The 14,945-nt window shown below is 43.0% G+C and overlaps 1 protein-coding gene across 1 annotated transcript in view; it reads right to left on the bottom strand.

Moving 5' to 3' along the window:
• Positions 1 to 14,945, bottom strand: part of LOC119382618 (rho guanine nucleotide exchange factor 17) — a 128,450-nt gene that overhangs the window by 30,611 nt on the left and 82,894 nt on the right. Inside the window, exons 4-14 of the mRNA XM_037650398.2 lie at positions 11,193 to 11,270; positions 10,260 to 10,442; positions 7,932 to 8,048; positions 7,725 to 7,817; positions 6,547 to 6,723; positions 5,001 to 5,051; positions 4,779 to 4,888; positions 2,899 to 2,993; positions 1,607 to 1,719; positions 223 to 332; positions 8 to 99 (exon numbers count right to left, since the gene is read on the bottom strand). Coding sequence (XP_037506326.1) covers positions 8 to 99; positions 223 to 332; positions 1,607 to 1,719; positions 2,899 to 2,993; positions 4,779 to 4,888; positions 5,001 to 5,051; positions 6,547 to 6,723; positions 7,725 to 7,817; positions 7,932 to 8,048; positions 10,260 to 10,442; positions 11,193 to 11,270 — 1,219 coding nt within the window. The remainder of the gene's footprint in view (positions 1 to 7; positions 100 to 222; positions 333 to 1,606; positions 1,720 to 2,898; positions 2,994 to 4,778; positions 4,889 to 5,000; positions 5,052 to 6,546; positions 6,724 to 7,724; positions 7,818 to 7,931; positions 8,049 to 10,259; positions 10,443 to 11,192; positions 11,271 to 14,945) is intronic.

The raw sequence follows: 14,945 nt of genomic DNA, 5'->3' as shown, positions 1-14,945 counted from the left end.
CACTCACCAAGTTTCTGCTTGGCTTCATTGAAGGCAACCTCCCATGAAGACCGTTTCTCGGTGGAAGGGAATATAATGGCTATGTTCTCAACACCCTCTCTGTAATATAGGAGAATCTCATGTAACCTCTGCATTACTGTGTTCACCGCTCATTTTTGTACTGTAACAAGCCAATTTACTTTGAGTTGTGAAAAACGCACTTCATGTGCTTGGAACACTTACGGAGTGGTTACTGAGAGCTGCAGGTTCAAAAGTTGCAAGTCATAGCTTTGACGCTCAGCGAGCTGCTTGTTCAGGCAATTTGTAATTTCTTTCACTGCATCATCCAGGGCCTGTGGAAAAAAAACAAAGAAGTTATTTTGCCAATTTAGTATTTGCAACTGAAGCTGAAAAACATTAACTGTGGTCCCCAGGTTCGGAACAAGAAACTGTGAGGTTCCCCGAGCAATCATTACTTCTACAGCCATTAATTGATTACACATACAAGTTTCTAGCCTTTAGAAATGCTTTATTCTGCGATTTGAGGACGTTTCGTTAAAGAAGTTTTGCATGTCGGGCAAAGCAGTGACAGCAGCAGTAAGGTTGAGCATTGTGAGTGAACTCTTTTCAGACAATGTTATATATCTATAAGGGGTGCAAACCTTATGCACAGTGCAGTGCAGCATGCGAGGTAAATCTGTACTATCACAAGGTCGCCAAGATACAACTGAACCTCACTATAATGAACGCTAATATATAGTGAATTATCGGTTATGACGAACTAAGCACGAACTTTAGTTTGTCACACTTCATTTCAGAGTTATTTATTCTTTTTTAAATAACGAAACTGAAAACGTGAGAGCCGCAACGATATATGGCTGTAATGGAGAAACATCTGGTTTGTGTGCAGTTAAAAACTTGAAAGGTAGCATAAAAAGAAAAATCAATAGTGAAAGACAATTCACAACCACATTTTCCTCTAAATTTCGTTGCGAGATTAAAACTTTGGTTAAAAATGAGATTTAAAATTTCTGGAAATTTTGGTCATCGAATGCAAAAAAAAGAGCACTTGACTGGTTGTGCCACCTGAGACATATAAACAGAACAAGAAAACGCGTTTTCGTATTTCGGCATACTTGGTTTGAAATGCCACAAGTAGACAAGTATGGATTACTTCTTTATAATGAGTTTGAAGCCTAGAATAATGCATTTTTGTATCTCGGATATTTGCGCAAGCCAGATTGCCGATTTGTTAGAGCCCAATTTTATCTCTACTGTTACAACGAGTACTGGATATAATGAACTAATTTATGGTAACGACAATACTTCGTTATAACAAGGTCCAACTGTACATCAGAAAGTTTCTGTCTCCATGACAGACATTTTACTTTCCTAGACATTGCCACTGTACCATTCACTAAGAGAACTGCTTTTCTGGTACAGCGTTTGCAATGGATAAACTGCTGGTTTTGATTTAGGATTCACCAAATCGGCAAGCACTGCACTCAAGCATGGTGTTTAATATGATTTACATTTGTATTCTCGACCTAGGGAATGTGCACAGCACGTCTCAGCATTCCCGAGAATTTACTCATCAACTTCACCAGTTGAAATTTCCTTTTCGTACCTGATGAGGGCAGTTCAGTCGAGAGGCAAGCTCGGATATCTGTGTCATAACAGACATGTCTTCTTCCAAATTTTCCGCTTCTCGTATGGCCTTCTTAAGTCCCACATCAGCAGCTGAAAGTCAGCATAGTCTTTTACAAACAACAGATTCACCTTCATGTTCAATACTAATTACGAGGGAACGTGACTCCCTCGTTTATAATAGCACTAATGCACCTAGGACTCAAAAGTGTATTTATGATGCAATCACGTGATTTTCTTTCTTAACATTAGGGAGCACTAAAAGTAGCACAGAATGTAAGAAAACAGCAAGAATCATGGCAGATGACACAGGCAATATGTTTGCAACATGTCATGCTTGCAGCTTCTGTCCTTGCTACACATTTCATTCTTTAATAACCTCCCAGCTTGAGAAACAATGTTTAGAGTTTGAACACCAAACCAACTATATGCACACTTTCACGCACTTGAAGCAAGCACAGTTAGTCCATCATTTTTCAAATTTCTCAGCCCATTTAAACATAAAAATTTCACGTCAGCTATCAGGGGCATAGCCAAGGGGGGGTTGGGGGGGTTCAACCCCCCCCCCCCCCCGAAAGTTTTCAGTTTTGCTTGTGTATATATACATGCACACATACAAATGCACGCGCAAACATGCATAAAGTATGTTGAACCCCCCCCCCCCCCCCCCCCCGAGAAAAATTTCTGGCTACGCCCCTGTCAGCAATATAATATTGTTACATCACGTATGAATAAACCCTTTCGTAGACATAACAATATATAGACACATGTTGCTCGAACAGAAAATAATCTCGGCACTAACAAAGCTACAGTACCGCCAACCTGACCAATACTATTACACACTTGTATCCTTTAACAATGCATCACCTAGTTACTGTCAGCTGTAACCTATACTTGTCCCATTTTCACAGCCACTCAAAGCCACTCAAAGGGCACTATAAGCATGCAGGTTCAATGTACTCAATGCTGTAACATAATGAAGCAGAACATATAGTGCAACAATGGAACATAGTAAAGATGACAATTTACAGTGGTTGAAATAAAGAATGACTGTTATACAGCGCTGAATCTATTGTCCTTACAACATCACGTTGATGAGCTATTGGTTCTGCTTTGTTATGCACCAACCAGACCAGTTAAGTAGCCTCCCACTGGAATACAAACAGATGAAGTTACTGCAAATGCTCGCATGAACAAAATGAAGCCTTCAAGATGAAAGCAGCCTAACATTACTGCTGCAAGAAAAAGAAGACAACAAAAATAAAAACTCACATTTCAAGATGTCCAGGTTGTCAAGGGAAAACCTAAGTAGCAGTTTGTACTTGTTCATATCAAACACAGAGAATCCAAAACCAGCTGGAGAACTCCTGCACAAAATAAAAGATATATCTGGCACATGCTGTCGTGCTACCTCATTATTAATACTTTCTAGTCTCCGATAACTCACACAACTGCTGCTTGAGTGATGCTTCTGTGATGCTTTTAATAATGGCACCGATTGTTCTTTGCTGAAAACTGTTCTTGTTCTTAATTTCTCTAAGTGATACAAGTTCGCTTGGCATGTCAGTTTGTCGCCATTCTAAGACGTTCTTTTTTTCCTACGCATATGTCTCTTCACTTAACATACAAATGAATGATCCTTACATCATCCTTACCTCTAGTGCACAGGGCACTGATAAGCTCATTTCAGACAGTATGGTCCTTAATTTACAACATAAAATAAACTAGCAATGCCAAAATTAAGATTTCACTACATAGCTAGCAAGCTCACCAGAGATGTAAAGCATTAAAGCACTATGCAGATAGATTAATACAAATTTTGTGATCCAAATGTGAACGGTACAGTTAATGTGGTATTAAGTTAATGTGGATTTGAATTTCTTTGCAGTCATGTGTCATTCTTCATTCGTGAAAATTAATACCATATTTATTTGACTTTCATTAATGCATGCCTACCTATCTATACATCTTGAATTAATCTGTCTGTGTTCGCTAGTGCCAAAGTTAAAACCCACATTTTCATTCTCCAAATGCCATTTCTTCAGTTCCTTTTCATTTATGCACAGTAGGCATGTTTCTCCTACTTTCACTGTACAATTAATTTGAAGCTTTCTTATTTAGGAAACAGACTGCTTTCTGACGCGAAACTATAATAACTTGCAAATTAATGCAAGCCATCCTGTAGCCTTACCATAATCTACATAACTAGCACAGTCACTGGGTCAATTGTTAATTGAACTCTTGAGGCCAAGGGCTGCTAGAGCAATAATACCCTTTACCGCAATAGGATGAAAGTAAACTTAAGTAACGAAGCCTCTGGTATGCCGTTGAGCAGCTTATACATGCTAGCCCCATGCATTTTGCAACACTTTTCAAAAGAATGTAGCAATCCTGCCACATGATCATGATAGGAGAAAACATTCATTCTAAAAAGACAGGGCGTGCAAACACGAACACAAGAAAGAAGTCAGGACACCACAAACGCTGACTAACAACTTAAGAGACGCACAATGGCGGAAAAGAACGAAGGCACGAAAACTTATCTGTGTGTGCCCATGCAACAGGCGAACCTATCAATCCGGCACGCGTGGTGGTCTACGTGGACCGCCACGCGTGCGTTGGCTTGTGTCCGTGTTTGCACGCCCTGTCTTTTTAGAATGAATACTTACCAACTAGCTCAGCTCTCTGTTATTCTGAGAAAACATTACACTACATTATATAAAGTTGCTGGTCCTCTATTCTGCCACTGATCCTCATTGACATTTCTCAGCGAATAAGAGAGGAGGAGGAGGAAGCAGGGGAAGATCCTCTTCCTCCTTTTCCTTAGAAAAGTGATCTTGCCTAGGTGTTTTCTGCATTAAACACAGCATGAAAAGTCAGCAGATAAATTTTCAAGACTGTGCATAATAATTATTCCTTTTGGTGACATGGGACAAACCGTGGCTATAACAATTCAGCACGGCACTACACCTCCACCAGTTTCCTGCTGTGTAATCATTTGTTCCAGTTAGTCATCGCAGATATGCTGCTGGTTGATTTTTATGCACTGTTCCCTTTAATCCTTTAACTGGTGAACAACCATGAGGATGAGCAAGTATAATCAATCACATGCTCGCAATTTTTCATAAAAGAAAGAAAAAAGGAAGGCTTACGAAGAAGGTGATGTTTTTCGCATTGTCCCACTCTTTCTTTTGATGCTTGTGATCAGCAAAAGGTCGGAAAACAAGAAAAGGCATCTGTCTTTTTTTGTGCCGAGGCCACCCTGTGAAAGCACGGAGGGTGAAAGACATCATTAGGCATTGCTGACTCTCGGTTCTGGCTAGTTCAAAATATACAGGCATCTGTGGTGAAAAGAAAGGAAGGAAGCCACTCACAGGTATTGTCACAAAGTCGTAACGAATAAATGTCCGATCTGGCTGGACGAGCTGGAGAGAGAAAGTATGTGCATGTATTGAGGTTTATTTTTCTCACATTGAACTGTGGGTAAAGAGTATGGAAAAACACGAATGCATGTGATGAAGCAGGAGAAATAAAAGGCCGACTAAGTGAATAAACATGACAGGCACTAGATGTCATTTACATCGAGGCAAGCCATACAGCTGTGGATTCCAAACATCACAACATAAGGAGGGAGGTGGGGGGAGGCACCTCCTTGAAACTGTTTCTTAATTAACCTTATTGAAATTGCTCTAAGACTTTTAAACACTTGTGCCTGTGCTAATGCATATGCAGTACAATCAAACATTGGTATAATGAACATGTAAACAGTATATAAATCTTCAAGCATAAATGATCAAATGAAAAATTTGCTTCACAACACTTCATTTCTGTCATGTTTTCATGCAAAATTTTACATGCAATTTCCATTTTGAAGTTTAAGCGAAACCCTGTCATTGCTTGCACTGGCTAGAGTGCTCACAAAGTGCACATACTGGGGCTTAGCTTGGCTGTTTATAGCAAGTAATCATAGCAAACAAAAGGAATGTAGCAGATATATGACTCAACAAAACATTATTGGACATGCAGTTTTTAGTGATGCTATAATGATAACAACATGCTGACAGACTGAGAAAGGGGTGCATGTATTTATTAAGTTGTCTGCGCACAACCTGGAAACCTTGATATGTGATCACCTTTCAAACAGTCAGACCGAAGTTTATAAGTACTAAAAGAAGTAGCAAAACATACAGCTGGTTGCTTCAAAATACTTCATAAGCACCACAGAGGTTGTCCTAATATGGCTCTTGAGCATTAGTGTATGATAGCAGACTCTAACAATAACACTTACATTTCATTATTGCTATTACAGCCCATTCACTCTTGCATTAACGGGCCTCTAAACCACAACTGATATTTTTTTGACATTTCAAGTAAATGCATGCATCTAGTTCAGAATGCTGTCCCTTTCAACAATGCCAAACACGGCAGCGCTATGAGCTGCGGGCACGCCACAAATCCCTAGACTCAATCCCTCGTCCTCTCCAAGTCTTTCCATAATCCCCAGCATTGGCCATGACATCAACATTCGCATTTGGTCATGTCATCCACAAAAACAACCTGTTTGTCTGCTCGCAGGTATGCCCGCTTTCCGCTATTCCTCTTTGCACATTGAGGAGGAGTCCTCGACCAGGAGGAGAGATGAGCAGGTGCAAGGAACGTAGCAAAGGAAAGATTGAAATACTTAAGCAAAGACCTTCTTTTGGACCATCAAATGCGTGTAACTCCACTATTACGGCACCATTCCGAAAAATTCTTGATTGCTGAAGACTTGTGCACAACTGCAACACCACAACTAAATTCCAACCTCTGGGTGGTTCAGGGGCCCTTTAAGGCCTAAATGTGGGCTTGTATTGCTTTTGTTGCACGACTAGAGTACTATAGAAAGAAGCAGCACTTTCTGACAAACGTGAGGGAACTCACATCTATGACACCCTCGATGAGCTGCTCAATATCACGGACCCTCTGCTGCATCTGTTCATGCTGAAAAGCCTCTCGCTCCATGCGGTTGATCTTGAGAGCCAGTTCATGCACTTCTTTCTGCGCCAGTACCAGCAGCTGGTGGTCAGGGTGGTCATGCTGCGTGTGCTTTATCAGCTCCTGAAAAGGTCATCCAAGAGTAAAAATTTATGACAGAAGCTTGGTGTGTCTCGTTTACAAATTGGAATGAGTTTTTTAAAGGAGCAACCGTAATATAGCAAGAACCAGGCTAGTTGGTGTTCATTCATCCTGTAATGCACTAGGCATAACATACAATGATCAAAGGATCCACCAAAGAAGCATCAAGTATGCAGACATGAAGAAGGAGAAGCATGCCTTATGGTTGGGGCTTTAGTATATCAATATTAGCGGACGTGTGTGCATAAACTGGCCTTTGATTACCTTATGTATATTTAAAAATACCTTACAGACCCCTAGAGGCATTGCATAAGGGGAGAAAGCACAATCAGAGATTACTATAACATGTGCAATAATCAGAAAACGTATGAGGAAGCAACAAAGGTATGTACAGAGGAATGAAAATGAGAAAAAAAGAATGTAAGGGTAATAAATGCAGTATTTAATGTATCACTGCACATAAGTAATGGGAGAGGAAACGACGAAACCAGTATGTAATAGTACATTAGGTTATGTAGAATTGTTCAAAAATGCAAAAGATGCAAAAAGTTTTCTTGGTCACTCTCCGAAGCTACGGTGTTAGGAAGGTCATTCCAAAGGAGAGTGGCTCTTGGAAGAGCGGAACATTTAAACGAATTAGTCAAATCAAATATAGATGTCATGCTTATAAACAGCTATCCTTCACACAGGCCTGCAAATGTCCCTGATGCACAGATAGGTCTTGTGCCTACCTCCTTTTCGACGGCAGTGCAACCTTTCAGTTGTAAACATGTGCAAGTGATCATACCAATGCAACAGAATAGATGCTACACTATACCACCCAGTAAAGCTTCTTTTTGTTCTTTTGTTTGTTTTCAGACTGTGCTGATAACCAAATGTCTAGCTACACAGTAAAGAAGTATTTGCATTTATCATCAATAATGATAATGTGCTATCATTAAAAACACCTCCATTCAGCAAAAGAAAAGAAAGAAAATTGCCACCTTAATAAGAAGTTCATAACGAGGTATCCTCTGCACTGGCATGATAAGAAGGGCATCCAGGGCTAATTTGCCTTTGTGCTCCCTTGATGTGTTCTGCAAAGTTCAAGAACACCAAAGATAAGCAAAAGAGCTTTACATGCTTAAAAAAATATGAGGTACTGATGGGAAATCAGTTGCGATTTGATAATGTGAGGCCGATTAACCAACCTCAAGAAACTTGGCAAAGGCAGGCTTTGCTTGAGTTGCCATCTTGATGGCCTCCTTGGCTGACTTCCAATTGTTGATAAATGCAGTGTAGGTGTCTATCACAGGCTGTTTAGTGAACTGCAAAAGAAGAACGGTAGCAAGAAAGACCGAGTTGTCAGACCTCACAGCTTTTCAAGGATCATTTAGTCATCTTTGGTGAAGATGCCTTTTTTTCCGGTTCACTAGAACAACAGAAAGTAAAGTAGCAGCTGAGGCAATAAATACCTTCAAAAAACATATATTTAAATAATGGTTCAACAATATTTTCACGCTCCGTACTCAATACGATACTCAAGCTACTTTGAATAAAGCAGTGCACACCACACACCAGTTAGTCGCTGGGCAGTAGTCCAACTTCTGACATCGCTTTATGGCACACCGCCGAAGTACATCACCACTCTTTAGCGACACATGTCTACGACACACAAGCTGTGTACTTTGCGGGCACAGTCGTAAACGGACAACAAGCTTTAAAAACAAAATTCGAACGAAAACACCAATCCGGCATTACGCTGCGCATACATGTCACGAAATTTGCTGCCGCCAGAAATGCGAGGTTTCGCTCGCCGAATGAGCGTTAAAGTGGCGCCGGGAAAGTCGGGTGACCAGCACCACGCCGACGCCATGCGGTGAAGCCAGCCGATTGTGCAACGCAGCTCCGACGGCGCCCCCGTTCGCTGCGGGCCGTAAAAACGCTATGAGCCGTTGAATTGTGGCCCTGTACCCTCTTTGTTACTGCTGCTGATGTCACTCGCAGTTTAGTCTCCTCTCTTTTTATTTTCTTTCCCGCAATACAACGATGGTATATGTGCGTCTTCACGGTATTTTATTCTCAAGGACCGAAAAAGTTCGCGACGTCGTCCTTTGTCCTTTCGACTCTTTTGTACACGCCCTCTTTTTCATTCGTAAGCATATAAACGACCATTTGGCCAGCTATAAATTACGACGACGAAGTGAGTGCCTAAATCTTGTACAGCCCGCGCTTCAAGGAATCTTCGCCGTCGCGGCATTGAAAGAAGCTAGGGGGGAAAGCCTATACACAACGAAAGCCGCTTTCTGCACTTAGCAAATTAAAAGTTCGGGATGGATAAAAGTGCAAGAGAAAGGAAAATCAAACGAAATAAGCTTTTCCATAGCTAGCTAACTACTATAAAGTATGGCCGGCGTACACCGATCGCAATGAACAACGCGAAAATGTCCAATCAACATAGGTCGCATCGCCAATCACTCGAAGACGCGAGACGCATAATCCTGTAGTATGTTTTTCCGCCGCTCATATACCTCATAAAATGTAGGCGTTTTGCCTGTTCTCAAAAGTTATATCTAGCTAGCTGCACGCTACAGCTGCAACAAATATATGTATGTCATCGTTAAAGGTAATAATATATTATATGGTCATGTGGTCATAGGCGTGCGCAGAGTTCCCCATTAGGAGTGGTGGGTGGGTGGGGGGGACAAAGTCTTATCGCAGCCCCCCCTTCCCCCTTCCCCCGCATTGGTCAAGTCCAAAACACAACGTGCTTCAGAATGGATGAAAAAATGAAAATGAAGCGATGACGCTTCTCATAATGGCCTGCCTTTCCGAGGTTAAGGATGGGAAGTAAACATGCATGTTCTGACTTTTTTTTTAGCGCATAAACGAACAAGGACGAAAAGCGACGCGGACACAGCGTTTTTTTTTTTTTTTTTTGTCCTTGTTCGTTTGCGCGCTAACAAAGTGAAACATGAATTACCAACATGCCCAAGCATACGCTCTTTCATGGAAGTAAACAGTTCTTGGAATAACAAAATTTGTTGCTGGGCTAGTTGGTTCGTACTCTTAAATAGTGGATAGCGCGAATTCGATACAAAACTAGGAAAGAACCTCTGCTTATGTGTTCTTCCTTAGTCCCGTATCAAATTAGCGCTACCCAGTATATAAGAGTTCTTCCTTAGTCCCGTATCAAATTAGCGCTACCCAGTATATAAGAGTTCTCGGAATGCAACATCAGGGGAGTTCGGCTGCCATTATCATCAAAAACCTGCATGGCCATAACTCTGTTCTTTAAACAAGACGGGACAGGTCCGACTTCGTAAAAGTAAGGGGCAGACTTTGTGTCCGCCCTTTAGGTAATTAGGGAGACCCCCCCCCCTCCCCCCTTCCGCCTTCTTTTCGTGCACACGCTTATGTACATGGTTATTTAAGGAAATGAAAGAGATTTCAAGCGTCTGGTAGAGAAATTATGACTTCTGTTGGCAGCCCTGCGGTGCGCGATCTCTTTTTGTCAACACGTTTGGCAAGAGTCTCACCGCTTCGACGAATACGTCGCCCACTTTCTGGCGGGTGTCCCAGCAGGAGAGCCTCTGTCGGAGCACCTCGAGGAATGCTTCGTGGTGGCTCAGGATCTCGGGGATCATGTAGAAGATCTCGTCCACCAAGCTGCTGTCCACCGTGCCCGCGGTGTCCGGGCTCTTCAGAGGACGCATGTACTTCTGCGAAGGACGTCGACGCAGTCGGCAAACAACTCGCGACCATCCTAGATACGATATTTCGGTATCCAAATGATGGACGCATTAAGTGATCGGCTCGCTTGTCAATATCTAACTGTCTGAAGCTTTTAAACTTGCACTTAACTTTACATGGCACTTGCGATCTTGCGTATGCTCGCAAGTCTTGGAGATGTCTCATTGCAAGCGCAGAAACTCTCTGCCAACGACGTACTGAAACTACAGTAAAGTGAGTGTGCGAATGTTTGATTTGTTTTGTTAGAGTCTCCATCCACAAAACTCGTGGGTGTTCCCTTGCCGTTCATCTGTGAGAATATTTATTTGCAGTACGCACAGCAGCCAGCCTTTCTGTAGTCATTTACTTATTCATAGAGCAGGTAATGCGAACTTTGCATGAAGATGAAAATAATTGCTGGCAGTAAATTCTTTGGAAGACAAACAGCTGAAACAAGCGCTGATGATGAAGGTGACACGGTCCGCCACGACCGGTCATCAAGTGGTTGCCATCAAACCACGCAAGGTCCAAGAATGCAAATCATGTGCAGCTGTGTTTTCTGTTGCGTAATTATGCACGAACTGACCTTAAATTATTGGCAGTGCACACGTTGCGCTGGCAATGAACCAAGTGATAGCACAAAGTGCGCGCCGCATCATGCAGCGTGCGTCGCGTCATGAAGTGCGCCGGTGTAACGTCAGACAGGTTGACATTCTTATTGAAAGGTGGTGTCCACTTACATTGACCAGAATCTGAAGGCTCTCCACGTACGACTTCTCCGTGTCGTAGAGCTCCCCGACGACATGCGTCCGTGTGTCCTGCGCAGAGAGGAAGGCGAGAACGTCACGACACGCTGCATGAAACCCGTGGCGCGAGACGTTCGCATCCTGCTCACCGAACGGCAGGTTGTTCCTTTCCATCCACATTCATTTCCCTTTATCTTACCAATTCTGTATTCTAATAGACACAGCAAACTGTTTTCCTAACGCGTTAACTGACTTTATTGTCTGCTTGTTTAATATTGATTTTACTAACACAAGTCAGACCCTCGCCTTCATTCAAAACGCTCTCACAAAATTCTAGCGGCGTGAAACATCGAATGGCAAAATGATTACGGCACACGCTAACCCGCCCCGCATATCAGCGACTATCGCAGTCAATCGCAAAAAGAAGGTCAATTGGCTCACAATAGTTTTTTTCTTTCTTTGCGCACTTCCCGCTTCCGTAATTACTACTTGTGAAAAAAAAAAATTGAAACCAGGACGCCACGCCACGGGCTTATGAGAAACAGGAAAAAAAAAAAAACAGAACATACGATGACTGCGCATCGAGGTAACGGCTTAAGTGTTCCATTCTTCGAGCTCGGCAACAAGCGAGAGTCAAATGTTGAGAGCAACAGTGCAGAGGAGGAGGAGGAGAGCAGGCTAACGAGCGACCCAATTTGGAAGCCGCGCGATGCGCACGCCAGCGGCAGGTGGCTGCGGGATAAACGGCATGCACACAAATGAGGGAATATCGAGGGAGTGGGCGGATTCAAGGCGCGACGAATGCCGCGTGTCAACAAAAAAGTACCGTGCAGAGCCAGTGACAGCCCGAAGCATGCCGCCAGGAAGTAACCTGCGATCCAGCGCGCGAATGCGTGTCAACTGCGCGCGATCGCGGCAACAACTCTCAAGGACTGAAAACTTTCACGCTGAACTCTGAGCGGCGGCAAGCTTAACGACCTCTTTTTACCCCCGAAAATGTTAATCGAGACCTTTTGTTTTTTTCCCCTTTCTTTCTTTAAAGCCATCGGGGATCATTTCAATCACGAAACGCTTTTTTTTTTTTACACAGACTGCTTTTTACGCTTGCTGCCTTTACGCACGCTACACGAATAGCAAAGGCATGTTGTGTTTGCTTTTTATGTTGTAGAACGCCCCATCACGGTGTCTAAAAATCATATTGATCATATTGTTTCTTCTTAATGTTTTAGCGACGGTTTCAGACAACAGTCAGTCATGTGTTTGTCAACGCTAGATTATTGACAGGCCAATATGGATGAGAAGGCGGTGTGTTTTACGTTCAAAGTACATTTGGAGACGCGAACACACAAATGGGAACATGTGCTTGATCTAACCGACGAAAAAAAAAAGAAAAAGAACAGGAATACTTTTGAAATAGTTGACAGTGTAACTGGAGTGGCAGACCGGTGTGCTATTATAGCCGGCATACTGCGTGTGGAACTTTCAGACATATCCAAGAAAACTGTTGGCATACACGAGTGCAGACCTAAGCAATGAAAAAAGTTCTCGCTAAAGCTGGCTGCACCGCGTTAAGGAGCTCAATATGGGGAAGCCCGCTTCTGGAGATTCCCTTCACGATAATTTTTAGGGAAAACCAGACGAAGGCGAAGAAAGGAACCATACCACAGCGTCGTCATCGTATTCTTCATCTGGTTTTGTGCCAGACATTTCCATCACGAATCAGTAGTAACTAGTAAGTCTTTCAAGTCACCTCTCCTCATTACTCAGATTCCATTCATTCTACACGCCACTACACGATGGGGATGTAAGATACTTGCACGCACTAAATGGGTTTATAAATTCGACGATGACGATGATGATGGTGACGGTGGTGGTTGTAATAATTATGATGATGCTGATTGTGGTGTCTAGTGGCGAACTAGTGAGTGGCACATACGGCGAATAGAATACGTGTAAGATGGAGCGGGCATAGGTGTTTTTTTGTATGCTGTCGGAAATAGAGGCAAATATCAGACATATTGAAAAGAAACCCGTAAAGGTCAAAGACAGTTGAAAGCGACTATAAAATTACGAAAGGCACTACGAAGAAGGATGCCTGCCGAACGTAAGGGTTTCGAAATGTCAACTGTTTTCTCCTGTTCATTTCATCGCATATTAATGCAAATCAGCCAGGAATTTTCAATATGACTTTCCCGCGGACACCACTTCTGCCTACCTTCCGACGCTTTCTTGCGTGCATCATGCGTTGCGATTAGTTGTTATGTACAGGAATGATCTGCGCATGACGTTGCGGCGTACGCGACATAGACAAACTGACTAACGTGCTCACAAAAGATGCGCTAGTACTGACGTCACTTTCAATGTCAGCCAAAGTATGAGATAATATAGCTTGCAGAAGCGATCTTTCAATATGCTGCCAGGGTTCTTCCGAGTCATACCCATTTTGTTTTCAAACATTTGAGTCCATCCTCGAACACTACCTACAGTCTGCGCCCACCGCCTTTGCGCAGCGCCTCACAGACTCCGCAGCGCTGCACCGTACAGGTGACACGTCGGCACTGTGAACGCACGCGTTTAGACTTTGCAGGGAACACACACACGCATACGCACGCACATAGTTATGCATGTTGTAGGATCACACTGTCCAATCCCATATTCACAAACACGTCATTTTCTCCGTAGCCGTTCCATGTGGCGCAATCTCCCAATGTCGCCGCGGAACTTATACGTTTGTTGGTTTCGACCCGTTTTCATTCCCCACGGAGGTCGCGCTCCGAGTAATCCGTTTTCGCGAGGAAGCAGGCTGATCACTTTTCCACGAAGCGGAACGTATCAGCAGCCAGACGAACGAAACGCCCGATAAATGAGCGACGTTCTCCGCGAAAGCCCATGACTCGTGAATGTTCCATTTTCGCCTCCGCGTTTCAGAGGCTTACTCGTCACGCCTTCTTATCGGTTGTGTGCGAACATTGACTTTTGGGACTGAATCAAATAAGAAACCCATAGTACCACAAGTGAATCGAATCGATTATCGAATACTTTTCGAACAGCGAACAGCTGTTTTTGAAGTTATTATAAAACTATGTTCACATCATGGTGTTCATAACGCTATGACGAATGAGCATGTTCTTCGCTTGCACAGAACCCTTTAGAGACTGCGAATGGTCGCTGTACAGCCAGTAAAGCGTGGCTCCAAGAGCTACGTAGCCTGCTGTATTATACGCAAGGTCTCATGTTTTATGCCTATATTGTGCCCGCGGGGACGAAATGTATATTGTGTTTGCACCAATGTTGTATTATTTTGGCGCTGTTTACGTTTTAGTACAATCGTGAACCATTAAACAAAAATAGTCTAATACTCATAATTGCTGGTGGTATTCTATGTGCCAAAACCACTACGTGATCACGCGGCACGCCGTAGTGAGGGACTCCGGATTAATTTTGATCATCTGGGTTTTTTTTTTTCAACGTACGCTTAAATACAAGTACGCGGGTGTTCTTGGATTTGCCCTCATTGAAATGCGACCGCAGTGGCTGGGAATCGAACCCGCGTCCTCAAGATTAGCAGCGCGTGGAAAGATGTTCTTGACGAATAGCACCTATTCAATTCGAAGACCGAATCAAGTACGCATGTCATTATTCGATTCAATATTGGAAATTTTCGAATAATCGCACTGCTCTAAACTTCCTTTCCCCCTCTCTCTCTTTCCGCGTTAGAACTCGCTTGCCCTGCGTGCGCTGTAGTAT

Source organism: Rhipicephalus sanguineus, chromosome 2, assembly GCF_013339695.2.
Source record: "Rhipicephalus sanguineus isolate Rsan-2018 chromosome 2, BIME_Rsan_1.4, whole genome shotgun sequence".
NCBI lineage: Eukaryota > Metazoa > Arthropoda > Arachnida > Ixodida > Ixodidae > Rhipicephalus > Rhipicephalus sanguineus.
The sequence above is the reverse complement of the archived record's forward strand: the minus strand, read 5'-3'. Positions and strand labels throughout refer to the sequence as shown.